At 39.8% G+C, this 13,038-nt stretch overlaps 1 protein-coding gene across 1 annotated transcript; it reads right to left on the bottom strand.

Annotated features, from left to right (window-relative positions):
* Positions 1–7,865: 7,865 nt before the first annotated feature.
* Positions 7,866–11,220, bottom strand: phpt1 (phosphohistidine phosphatase 1). Its single transcript, XM_080510400.1, has 3 exons — positions 10,907–11,220; positions 9,100–9,227; positions 7,866–8,409 (listed from the first exon to the last, which is right to left on the bottom strand). Exons 1-3 carry the CDS (start codon positions 11,070–11,072, stop codon positions 8,317–8,319), a joined length of 387 nt encoding a protein of 128 aa, XP_080366526.1. The 5' UTR covers positions 11,073–11,220; the 3' UTR covers positions 7,866–8,316.
* Positions 11,221–13,038: the final 1,818 nt, after the last annotated feature.

Here is a 13,038-nt window from a genome sequence, read left to right as displayed (position 1 = left end):
TCATGTGTAAATTCAATTGACTTTTGTACTCAAAAGATTTTCTACATGTTTTACAAGGATATCGCTTCTCACCTGAGTGGATTCTCCTGTGCGTCTTTAAACTATCATGGTCTCTGAAATGTTTATGACATTTTTTACAACAATACTTCCCCTGATCTTCCTGAGCATCATTGTTTAATGTAAAGTCTGCATTTCTTTGTGACCCTGAATCTTCACAGGTTCTTTTAAGTTTGTGACTCACAGCCCCCACAGAATCACCAAGGTGAAGCTCTTCATCGTCTGGTTTTGAGTTCGTTTGGACACTTTTCACATCAGTCACAGTTTGAAGAAACGTATCAGAATCCTGGTTCGTGTCCTCACAGGTGTAGATTTGCTCTTCATCTTTCATCTGTAGAAGATCTAGTTCCTCCTCTTCCTCTTTAGTGTGAAGAGGATCTGCTTCCTCCTCTTCCTCTTTAATGTGAAGAGGATCTGCTTCCTCCTCTTCCTCTTTAAAGTGAGGAGGTCCTGGGTCCTCCTCTTCCTCTTTAATGTGAGGAGGTCCTGGGTCCTCCTCTTCCTCTTTAATGTGAGGAGGATCTGCTTCCTCCTCTTCCTCTTTAATGTGAGGAGGTTCTGGTTCCTCCAGGTCCAGACTGGAGCTCCTTCTCTGGCTTCCAGAGCTGCTCCTCGGAGACGACGTCCTCTTCATCACAAACATGTTGCTGTTGGAGGTCTGAGGGTGACGAAGAGGAAAGAGAGGAAGATTTGTAATGTGATTATTATAAAACATCTTATCTACAGAGCAGCCGAGTCACTGAGAAGCAGAAAAACAAGTCTTGCAATTGTTCTAATTTTAACCAATATCATAAAACCACCCGTTAGCTGTAGCCGCCAGTGGGACTAGTCTAAACTGTGAACTTCATGTGATTTACAAACAACTCCTGGAGTTTGTTCAGGAACATTGAGTCATTAAAAGCACTGCCTCTCAAATGACCAGAGGTCTCATTTGAAAAACATTGCATAGGTTTCCTCCTACAAGTGTACGTGCGCAGTTAAATTCCACATTAAACAGTAAACACTCATTATTACGAATGAACCCTTCTCCAGAAGGAGCGCAACTCTTACTGCGACCGTCGCGCGCATGCGCGTTGTTGTCCATTCGTTTATACAGAGTTCCACTTTGGAAACAGTTTCAAAAAGTTTGCAGTAGCTACAAGCACCGCTGTGGTGAAAGCGGACCAGGAAAACGTAATGAAAGTTTTTCTTTTTTTTTCTTCTTGAAAACATCGTGGTGTCCACGGACTCTGAATGATCCTCTGATGACCCTTTGCTCCAGGTCGCTTCATCTGAACATCACGAGCATAAATACTGAGACGATAGAATGACTTTCTTCACTCACCGGTTGTGATTTCAATCAAGAGATGGTATTTTACAGACACCGACACACATTCGCTGGACTCCCTTCAATCCGTTCCTCCTGCTTGTTTTCACAGAACAATGAGTATCGTCGTTCCTCCACAGAAAACACATGTTCCTACGCAGAGGCACGAATACTATTTTGTGTCCACACGCGACAACCCTGATTGGCTGTGGCTGTTATCGCGAGAAATAACGATACAACATGAGCTCGGATGTGAATTACCATGGCGACAAGATAAACTATGATAAAACACGATTTACCACAACAGTAAAGTAAAATATGTATAGCAACAAGATAAAACTTGAATTACTGTCGCAACACGACTCAGCTGAAACTGGAAACTATTGACTATGTGACACGAAATTATAGCATAAAAACACAAAATAAATATCACCACAACTCAACTGAGTTCCAGGACAGTTTCATCTTGCTTTGAGCACAAATTTTGCAAAAGAAAATATTTATAACACAGACCTTATATAGGGTAAGATATTCTTTTAGTTCTCACAAGACATTGGAAGAGTGATTTAAGATATTTACAACAAATTATGATCGGAGTCGAGGAAACAGATTCAATTCTATTCAATTGAACTTTTTTTATATAGCACCAAATACAACACAGTCGTCTCTTGGTGCTTATAATGGAGAGAAACTCAACAAGTAAATTCACATGAGGGACTGTAGAAAGGAAAAACTCCCTCTAACAGGAAGAAAACTTTGTAGATCCCAGACTCAGAGGTGGCGGTTTTCTGCCACCAGCATGTCCTTTGTGCCAAGGAACAGGAACTGTGGAGCAAATTCTCAGTGTACTAAAGCACCCAGGGAGGGTTGTTACTGCTGGCATTTATAAAAAAAAACCTTGTGTAGGATTCCTACTAGAAATGTACGTGGGCCCATAAGCAGAAAATGGCGTGTGACCCAAACAATTTGGATCGATTAAACTGTGCGTACGCACATCTTCACACACTTTCCTTTGCAGCTTTTCCATAAATTCTTCATTTTATTTATCTATATTTGTGTTTCTTTATGCAACGTCCCGAGAAGAGCCAAAAAAAAGTGCTACACGATTTTGATGTATCAGGAACAGAAACTCACAGCACAAAAACAACTTCTCATCTGTTACCTTCCCTCTGAACGACCCCCAGCACCCCCACCATAGACAATATATGTTGCATTAACTTAGAATGTAAATATCCTCCTGAAATCTCGTTTTATGTTCTACTGCACCGATTTCATCAAAACAAATTTGTTGCATTGTGTAAACTAAACCTGGCAATTAACCCGTTTCTGACTCTGATTTGCAGACCTCCGAACCAGTCAAGTTCGTATAAAGAGATATTACCTTCACTTTTTCACTGATAAAATTACAACTGCCAGGCAGGAATATTATGACGTTGACTTGGCTGTTGCTCTGTCACATCCTGCTGTGTTTGAACAGTTTTCACTCTTAGCTCTCACTCTGGTGGCGCAGCAGCTGAAACCTCCGAACGCCCCCTGGAAATTATTCCCACTGAACTATTGGTACAGGTTTTTAACATTATTGGTCCTCGTATGCTGGTTTTTAATCAACTCTTTTCATCCCTGGACACGTTTCAGCCGCCTTTACAACACGCCGTGGTTCGTTCTCCAAAATAAACCTCAGGTTGATTCTTCAATTTGATCAAATTTGAGATCTGTCTCATACTTACCTTTGTTTGTCCAAGGTTTTAGAAAAAGAAGTTTTTATACATTTACAGTTTTTCCTTGACGACAATAACCTTTGATAAATGTCAATCTTGGTTCAGATCTCGTCACCGTGCCGAGCCTGCTCTGTTAAAAGTCCAGAATGAAATTGCCTTGTCCGTGAATACAAAGCGCCCCCATCACTGCCTGTTCTGACATTCAGTGAGAATAAATGAAAATATGAGGGACAGCATTGCTCAGTTAAACCACAAAAAAATACACTGGAAACCAGCTGTGAAAACAAACCAAAAGCATTATTTATTCAGATTCTTAACAGATGAACATAACTGCTGTCAGTGAGAAACACAAGAATAATTGAACTGATGATTTAAGAATCCAATGTGATGAAAAATGCAACTGAAATGATGTAATTTATATTCTGTGACTCATTGTCCGGCAACCAGTCAAAACAACAAGAAAATTAAACGGGTTCCACGACAACATGTTCAACATAACTGTTTCAGATGTCTTTGAAAACTACAGCTTCTCACCTGTGTGATTTCGCACATGGACAGTCAAATAATCATCCTGAATGGCAAGGCTGGAGCCCAGCTTTGTGGTCGACTTTAAACTTCTCACATGGTCATTTGACTCAGACGCAGTATTTCTTCCATAGTAAAATAACTCTGCTGAAAATATTTACATCTCTAAGTTCATGATGCCTTTTCCCATAACAATGTTACAATTCATTTCAACTTATGACCCATACAAATAGTGTTGAATTATTCAACAAAATATTTCAGTTCAAGCGACAGTCAACTGTCAGCTTGTCTGCATATGATTCAAAGAAAAAAAAAAGTGAATATAGAGGAAATGGCAAAAGAAATGAAACCTGAGCCCAGTGTGTGTGTGTGTGTGTGTATATATATATATATATATATATATATGAATGAGAGAGAAAGGGAAGGGGGCCAATACCTTTTTCCAGCACTGTATCTGTCTCAGGTGTATCTCGGAACTTACGACTTCTCAGGTGCGTGAGTCCGCGAGTGGACAGTCAGATCACAATTACGAGTGAAACTTTTTCCACAGTGTTTACAAGAATACGGCCTCTCACCCGTGTGACGCCTAATGTGGACAGTCAACCCACTATGGCCCCTGAAACATTTTCCACATATTTTACAAGAATGAGGCTTCTCACCTGTGTGAATCATTACGTGGACATTCAAATGACTTTTGTCACTAAAACGTGTCCCGCATGTTTCACACGAGTAAGGCCTCTCACCTGTGTGAGACCTTGTGTGGACGGCCAAGTTACTATGGCAACTGAAACGTTTACCACATATTTTACAAGGATAAGGCTTCTCACCTGTGTGAGTCCTCATGTGGACCTTCAAATTGCTACGCTGTCTGAAGGTTTTGTCACATGATTCACAGGAGTACGGCTTCTCGCCCACGTGACTCGTCAGGTGAGCAGTCAATTCATGATTGTGACGAAACGATTCCCCACATATTTTACAAGAAAAAGGCTTCTCACCTATGTGGGTCTTCATGTGGAGAGCCAACTTACCACTGTGGGCAAAACTTTTCACGCATATTTTACAGGAATACGGCTTCTCACCGGTGTGAGACCGCATGTGGACTTTCAGATCACCGCTACGATTGAAGCGTTTTTCACACACTTTACAAGGATACGGCCTCACACCTGTGTGAGACCTCATATGGACATTGCGATCACCACTGCGATTGAATCGTTTTCCACACACTACACAAGGATACGGCATCTCACCTGTGTGAGTCCTCATATGGATAGTCAATTGATCCATGCGACTGAAACTTTTTGTACAAAGTTTACAAGAATGTGGCTTCTCACCAGTGTGAAGTCTCCTGTGCATTCCTAAACTTTGATTGGATGCCAAATATTTATGACATATGTCACAACAATACTTCCCCTGATCTTCCTGCGCATCGTCGTTTAATGTAAAGTCTGCATTTCTTTGTGACCCTGAATCTTCACAGGTTCTTTTATGACTCACAGCCGACACAGAATCACCAAGGTGAAGCTCTTCATCGTCTGGTTTTGAGCTACTCTGGTCACTTTTCTCATCAGTCACAGTGTGAAGAAACGTTTCAGTCGCCTCCATCGTGTCCTCAGAGATGTAGATTTGCTCTTCATCTTTAATCCAAGGAGTTTCGGGCTCCTCCTCCTCTTCCTCTTTAAATTGTGGAGTTTTTGGTTCATCCTCTTCTTCTTTAATCTGTAGAAGTTCTGGTTCCTCATCTTCCTCTTTAATCTGTAGATGTACTAGTTCCTCCTCTTCTTCTTTAATCTGTAGAAGTTCTGGTTCCTCATCTTCCTCTTTAATCTGTAGACGTTCTGGTTCCTCCTCTTCCTCTTTAATCTGAGGAGGATCTGTTTCCTCTTCTTCCTCTTTAATCTGCACAGCTCTTAGTTCCTCCTCCTCGACTTTAATCTGTGGATGTTCTGGTTCTTCCTCTTTAATCATAGGAGGTTGTAGTTCCTCCTCTTCCTCTTTAATGTGAGGAGGTCCTGGTTCCTCCTCTTCCTCTTTAATGTGAGGAGGATCTGGTTCCTCCAGGTCCAGACTGGAGCTCCTTCTCTGGCTTCCAGAGCTGCTCCTCGGAGACGACGTCCTCTTCATCACAAACATGTTGCTGTTGGAGGTCTGAGGGTGACGAAGAGGAAAGAGAGGAAGGTTTGTAATGTGATCAGTAAAATAATACATCTTATCTACAGAGCAGCCGAGTCACTGAGACGCAGAAAAACAAGTCTTGGGATTGTTCTGCAACTTTTACAACAACGTGTGTGTAAAACTCCATTGGCATTGAAAGTCTAAGTTCCTTCCTTTTGGGCCCTAAAATGAGTTTTATTCAGTCTTAGGAACATTACATGTATGAAACATAGAAAAGTATGTGACACTTGTTGTGGGTAACTCCAAAATCGATAGAGCAAATTCTGGAGAGGCAAGTTTTATGAGGACCAATCACAGATTTCTGAAACTTAGACAAGGCAATGCAGCTACTGTCAGAAATGTATGGCGAGATTAACTCGAAAACACAAATGGATCTTCTGTAACTTTACTATCTTGTGATGTCCTTTGTGCATTCTGCTCTCAGCTTACAGTACAATACTGTGCAATCCTCAGTCTGTGACGTACCAATCTAGTTGTCTGTACAGACTCCACACAGTGAGGACAGTCAGGATTCGAGGGCCTTCACAGTGTCATGCTTATCCTGATGAAGTCTCCCGTCACTGGTCCTCTTGGTGGGGTTGTAAGTCTGCAGAAGATGCAAAACTTTCTGGAAGCAGGTTTGGTCACCGACTCTGAAGGCGACTTCAAGCGATGGCGCCCAGTCCAGACGTGTCATACCACACAGTGCTGCAGGCTGCTCTGAAGAAGTAAAGTGCAACAATTAAAAAGCATTTCAGTGCAGAAGCTGACAAAATGCAACCAGAGGCAAACGTTTAGTTGATCATAAACATGTTATTAATTGGCTCAGGTACGTAGAGGCACAATATAATGTTCAAAGACAACGTGCAGACGGGTCAATAATTGTTTCCCTTGATTTCATTTCAACAAAAACCTCCCAGAGTCACGGATGTTTACTTTAACGTATCTAATCAGTTCTAATCAAGTTGCATGAGTCATCAACGAATCTCAGTCGTAAACGTGTCGAACCTATAACGAAGTGACACTTTAGTGTGGAATGAGGGTCAAATCCTTCCTAATAATGGTGGAAATCCACGTGTTTCTCCGACACCGACTGAGCTCCATTGTTCGATCCCCCCTCACGTTGTCTCACTTTTGAAATCCTGCTCGACGCAGACAGCCGCCGGATGCAATAAGGGTTTACCATTATAGTAACTTAATTCAAACGTGGTGTTTTGATTTTTTTTATTCAACACTCACCCTGGATAAAGAAGCTGGGGATCACAGTTTGTTTTGAACCAAATAAAGGCAGCCGGCGACCTACTTCCTTCCGGTAGGGTGATGACGTCAGCGAAACTATGGCGTCAAATCGGTGCCAAAATCTCGCGCGTACACAAACCATAGGAAATCAAGTGTTGACGCTTTGGATAAATGATTCTTTACACTTCTCATAATAGCTTCAACTGTGCTGTTTGGCCAGTTTGACGCCATCATTGATCTTATGCAGCGAGAGCAGCTCAATTCAAATTCCACCATTAGCTATTAATTCATAAATTTAAAAAAAAAGATAATTCTTTTTAATTAATTTCTCAAAAACAGTTTATGTGAAACCTTTGGCAAAACCGATCTGATTAAACAGCTTTTTCAAGCTTCAAATTGCAATGATTTGTGTATTAACAGTCTTTTTAAGTCCGAAACTTCAAAAAGTCTTCAAATACAAACAGCAGAAACTTTGAGGTTTCCAATAATTGTCAGAACAGAAAGGAGTTCCAGTGTCATGCATCCTGTGGACAGCCATCCAAGAGTGCACTGCCTATTTCAACAAGGTAGAAGGTTAGAGGAGTTTCTGGCCGAGTGATAGAATCTCTATATTTCCATCCATCACATATAAAAATACATTGATGGCTAGAGATGCTGGACTCTTTTCTGTGGAAGTCAGAGCCTTAAATAAACTCATGCAACCTGTTTGCATACGATCTCATTTTATAATTGTATTTTAGTTAAATGTAGAATCACCTTCAATTACAAAAGTGTGCTTAAAGAAAATCCCAATCAGTGTGAGACTCCACTCATTTCTTTTCACCTCTCTTGCTTTGTCAGAAATGAGAAAGTAGACGACATGCTGAGGATCTGCAGTCATTTGAGGCTCCAAGTTTCATTTATTTCAATACTTTCTGCAAAACCGCTGAAACAGAAAAATATCAAGACAGACTTTCACTTTAATTACAAATTGCACATCAGCTTGGGTTACAAGGTCACGGGTTCAAACACCAGCCGAGGCCGCTGTGTCCGGTTTTCCTCCCACAGTCAAAGATGGATGGACATCAGCTTGTGTGCGGAACAGAATCAGACTTAAAAAGAAAAAAAAAAGGAAAAACAGTTTTGGTTGCTAGTAATTTTAATCAGCAGGTTTAGATATTAAAAAAGTTGATTTGTAGTTGTTGGGATGGTAATGAGGGTTTCAGACAAGTTATTCCTATTAAACAAGGGGTTAAATAAAAGTCAGTCTGGGCAAGAAAGGGGATCCAGGGCGACAAAAAAAAAACAAAAAAAAAAAACGAGGGGTTGTCTCAGTTCATTTCAGTATCCTTCATCAGCCCAGGTCACCTCGTATTCTGGGTACCGAGCCTTCAGTTTCTCCGTGGACACTGCGTGGTTTGCTCGCCCAAATCCCTGGAAGGAAAAAAAAAACATGCATGAGTTTGCCAATGGAGGAGAAACATACCTTCAGCTGGGTATTATTTGTTAAGAAATATTTTATTCTCCTTTTTGTTTCATTTGTATTCTGTACTGATTTTCAGAACTCGTCTCGCCTCCAGATAACAGCGAAATAAGTTTGAACAGCTAAAATAAAACTGATGGATTTGCTAAAACTAACTACCTACAGGAAGAACGGTCAAACTAAAATGATTATAATTGCTCGTATGGCTTTTTTTTTTTTCAGGAAACAAGGACAAAAAAAAATTAAGAAAAAGGGGAAAAATGGAAAGAAAACAGAAAAATTATAAAAAAAAGGAAAATAAAAATAACAATGGAAATAAGGAAAAAAGAACAAAAATGATTGTAAAAGAAAAAAGGGGGAACTGCTCTAATAATTGAAAGCACAGAGCTCAATGGCTTATGTGAAAAAAAAATCCATGAAAAAAGAAGTTAAAACTAGAAAAAAATCTATCTTACTTTACACTTCATGAATGCAACCATGAGTTTTTAGATTTATAGCTATTTTTTTTTTCTTAATTTCAGATAAATAGTGTGTTTTTCGGCTCCAGACAAATTTTACTTGGAGAAATCACAAAATAATTTCTTTTGGTGATGAAGTTTGCAGATCTCCGTCCAAAACGCACTCGGCAGGACTCGTCTCACCATGGAGTATCCGTACACGTGGATCTTCTTGACCTGGGGCTCGTGTTTGATTCGCCCTCCTCCGATACACTCACAGTCCAGGTAGCCGTCTTTCTCCAGCTCCTCCGAGATTTTATCGTAGATATCCGCTGCAAGTCAGGAGAGAAGACAAAACACACTTTTAGAAACCACAGGCTGCAAGTAAACGACCAAGTGGTGGAGACTGGAGCCTCCCTGTGGGGGATTCTTTTCCCCAGCATGAGAATCATCATGAAAAGGACGACATATGAGAGCCCCAATTACTTTCTGAAAAGCTAGAGAGATACAAAACAAATTGATAAAATGGGAGAAAAAGTCTGGAAATTTGACCTAAAATTACTATTTTGTGAGACAAAACATGTGGGTGGTTCCATTTATATGTGAATTCTTTCTTAATGATAGATCGGATTCTTCTGATCAGATTGATGTACATGTTGATATGCATCCCATTCATTCAGCAGATCAATCCCATGATGCATTGCACTGTGAACCCAATGTGTTTACATGCACATTGATCCGATCATAATCCTCCTCTGATCTGGTGAAAGTGGTTATAAGGAATTATTTTAATCAGATTGTTATGTAATCTCATTACTTAAGGTCCATGTAACATTTACTGAAGATCATCATGCTGTGCTTTTATTTATGCAACTTATCTGTTTGACTTAAGAAATGATCTTGTTTTAAAATGAAAGACTTTGCCTTCACATGCTATTTCCACTAGTTTTATTATTCTTATAGAATAAGGCATATATGGGCAAGACGGACATTAAACACAGGTTGGAAATGGAAAAAGGTTCATAGGTTTTCTTGAAGACACAATGAAGACACAATACAAATAGCAAAATTCAAAAGTCCAGACATGGTTTCATTTGAAGGAACATTTTAGTTTAACCTTCAGCAAGTCGTATTTTGATAAATATACACAAATTAGTCATCCAAGAACCACAACACATCCAATGGATGAGGGGTATCAAGCATAAGGTCCGTGGGCCAAAATCGGCCCAAAAGACGTGAAGAAATTCGAAGAAAACATTGTTTTGAAACAGATTTCTTAAGTGTTGTGGACACAACAGAACACTGAGACCTGAGGTGAGATATTGTGACATTGAAAAGCTGGTAAACCACCTAATCTCACAGCCATGCTGTCATGATCAGTTTGTAAAAACATGCATAATGCGCCACAACACAGAAAAACTTTTGTTTAAATTTGAAGTTGATTGTAGTTTTATTTTACCAGTTTGGCTCACTCAAGATGAAATTGAATTAAAATGAGTTTGACAACCCTGCAACAGAGTAAAACCTATATCCTGACAAAAATCCAAGCTTCATGCATAAAAAGAAGTGATGATTAGTGAAAAAGTATCTGATAGAAGTCCCCTCGTTAAGCCTCCATTTCTGCTCAAATAAAGATTGAAGCAGAAAAAGCTTAGCAGCAGTTTTTGTTTTCATTGAAATGAAATCATGAGGGTCGGTGGAGGAAATGTAAAAAAAAAAAACAGTCCAAGTTATTCTTAAAATAGTACCATAATAACATTTAGGTTTAATCTTTAAGGTTTTTTGTATGTTGTGACTCAGAGGCTATATCTTTGTTGAAAACGTCCAGCGAAATGTCTGCGCATCAATGACCAATAACGTGAAAATAAAAGACCATTTAAATGTAATAAAGCATCACACCTTGAGGGCCACGTGTGTCGTGATACCAGGTCTGTGATCAGTATGTCATGGATCGTGGGTTCGAGTCCATGCAAAGGCAGTGTGCCTGTTCTCCTTGTGGCTCCACACTCACCGTGGTACTCCGCCCAGCGATATCCTCGGACTATGTCAAGCTCCGAGTCGTCGCCCTCCTCCCGGCTGTGGACTCGGATCAGGACGTACTTGAAGACCCCGGCCGGATCGATGTCAGCCGGAGGGATGTTGGCCATGAGAGCCGCGGCCCGGGTCTGTGTGCACATCTCCAACCCTCCCGAAGTCAAGAGTTTTCTCTGTGAGCTCCGTGTCCGTCACTAAAGCAACAGCAGCCGATCGGGAGGCGCTTTAAAACGACCAAATGTTCAATTATTGTAGAGAGTCACTCCTGAGCCGTCACAGCAGCGCCGCCATGATTCAGCAAGAAACTACAATACATCCGGTTCGAGCCTTCAAAACAAAATATATGTAATGAAAAAGAAATGACCGGAATGTCAAAAAGCTTTTACTCTGAAGACAACACAACCATACAGGAAGCTCTCAAAACGAACCGCATTCTGGGAGTTGTAGTTTAACTTCTCAACAAAGATTCAAAAGGCAAAAACGAAATTGTTTTCATCAGTATTATTAATGCAATCAATTCGGAACAAATAATAAAATCACGACTTTTATTTGATGTACTGTGACACTTTATATAACAAAAACGATTATAGCAGTTATCTTATTACAAACATTAGAGAGAAATGTAAACATTGTTTTTTCTATAGGAAGCTTTAAAAGATGAACAGGCGTGGAAGTCGTTAAAAAAATGAAAGATACAGCTCTGTTGTATTACATCGTGTTGATTGACATCATTGCGCTTGAATGTTAACAGAAAGTACTTTTGGTTATTATATTTTTCTTTATATATATATATATATATATAATGGAAACCAGTTCATCACAGAGCGAACAGAGACAGACAATTGCACACACACATTCACACCGATGGGCAGTTGACGGTCACATTTTAACATGAAATGCATTCAAATAAAATGACTTCCACTGTGTTTTTCAGTCTACTGTGACACTGCATCAAAATACATATATATATATATTCTTCTTATTTTTACATTCCATACAACTTGATCTAAACCATTCAACAGAAAAAAGAAATACATTCAGCTTTTCCTGTACTATAAAACACAACCAGCAGGGGACGCTAGGATCTAACGCTATAAGCATTCAGCCTATTTGGTCAGTGACTTTTTAGTGTGTTGACTCTGTGCTCCAGCGCTTTAACAAAATAATCCAGACAAGAGACTCGTAGCCTTTATATGCTAAAATTATCTTACACTGTAAGATACCCCACACACATCATTATATATTCATATTTTTCCTTTATCTTAGTAATTCTCGATAACTCTTAGTACCATTATTATCACCTTCTGGTGAAAAAAAGATTGAGGTTAAATTGCTAAACTGAGCTTTGTTTTGCAGTAATCTTTATGGAGAAGGCAATAACTTCACTGACTCAGCAAATGCTATGATATTGAAGTCTTTCTTCATGGGGTCAAATGTATGAGCAGTGTGGTAATGACATATGCAGGTGTGCAAGCATTTCCCTGTTAGTTAACCTTTCCAGTTTCAGTCTCCAAAAAGACACATGGACTTTAACATTCCCTTTAGTTCATTCAGCAAAGTCAGTCATAGAGAAGTATGCCACATGACTGCAATGCCAGGATCACTTGAATAATTTTCACCTTTTTAATTAAAAATGACTGCCTAGTCCTGCTCAATGTGACATTGAAGCTTCTCGATATGGATCAGTGTCAACTGTAATAAATTAGACATTTTTGCAGTTTGGATGGCAATGGGCTCAGAATGCAAACAATTATGATGTAGTATTGTTACCTGAAAGTAAGAAGTGTCCTCACTGCATCCTTCTTTTACACCTGATTTGTTCAGATTAGGTCTCATTGGGCTGAAGCCAATCTGGCTTAACTCTGGCTGGAGGCAGGGTACATCCAGGACAGGTCACAGGTTCATCACAGGAGAAACACAATCACACTTATTACAATCACAAAATAACCACAACACACACACACTGTGACTTTGTGCTGGAGTACCCTGAGAAAACTCATCCAGATCATGCAAAGTCCACGTAGAAAGGCATCCAAGCCCAGAAAGGAACCAGAGATATTCATCCCATAGTGCTAAACATGGTCACAAACAAGGATATTAAATATTGAC

Source organism: Blennius ocellaris (assembly GCF_963422515.1).
Source record: "Blennius ocellaris genome assembly, chromosome: 15".
In the NCBI taxonomy this organism is placed as follows: Eukaryota; Metazoa; Chordata; class Actinopteri; order Blenniiformes; family Blenniidae; genus Blennius; species Blennius ocellaris.
The sequence above is the reverse complement of the archived record's forward strand: the minus strand, read 5'-3'. Positions and strand labels throughout refer to the sequence as shown.

Bases quoted from the DNA above. Each gene is read 5' to 3' on its own strand.
- phpt1 (XM_080510400.1), bottom strand. From the start codon at position 11,072: ATGTGCACACAGACCCGGGCCGCGGCTCTCATGGCCAACATCCCTCCG. The intron at 9,228-10,906 runs GTGAGTGTGGAG...CCTGACTTGCAG, and splicing joins TCGCTGGGCGGAGTACCACG to CGGATATCTACGATAAAATC. The intron at 8,410-9,099 runs GTGAGACGAGTC...TTTTCCTTCCAG, and splicing joins ACGTGTACGGATACTCCATG to GGATTTGGGCGAGCAAACCA.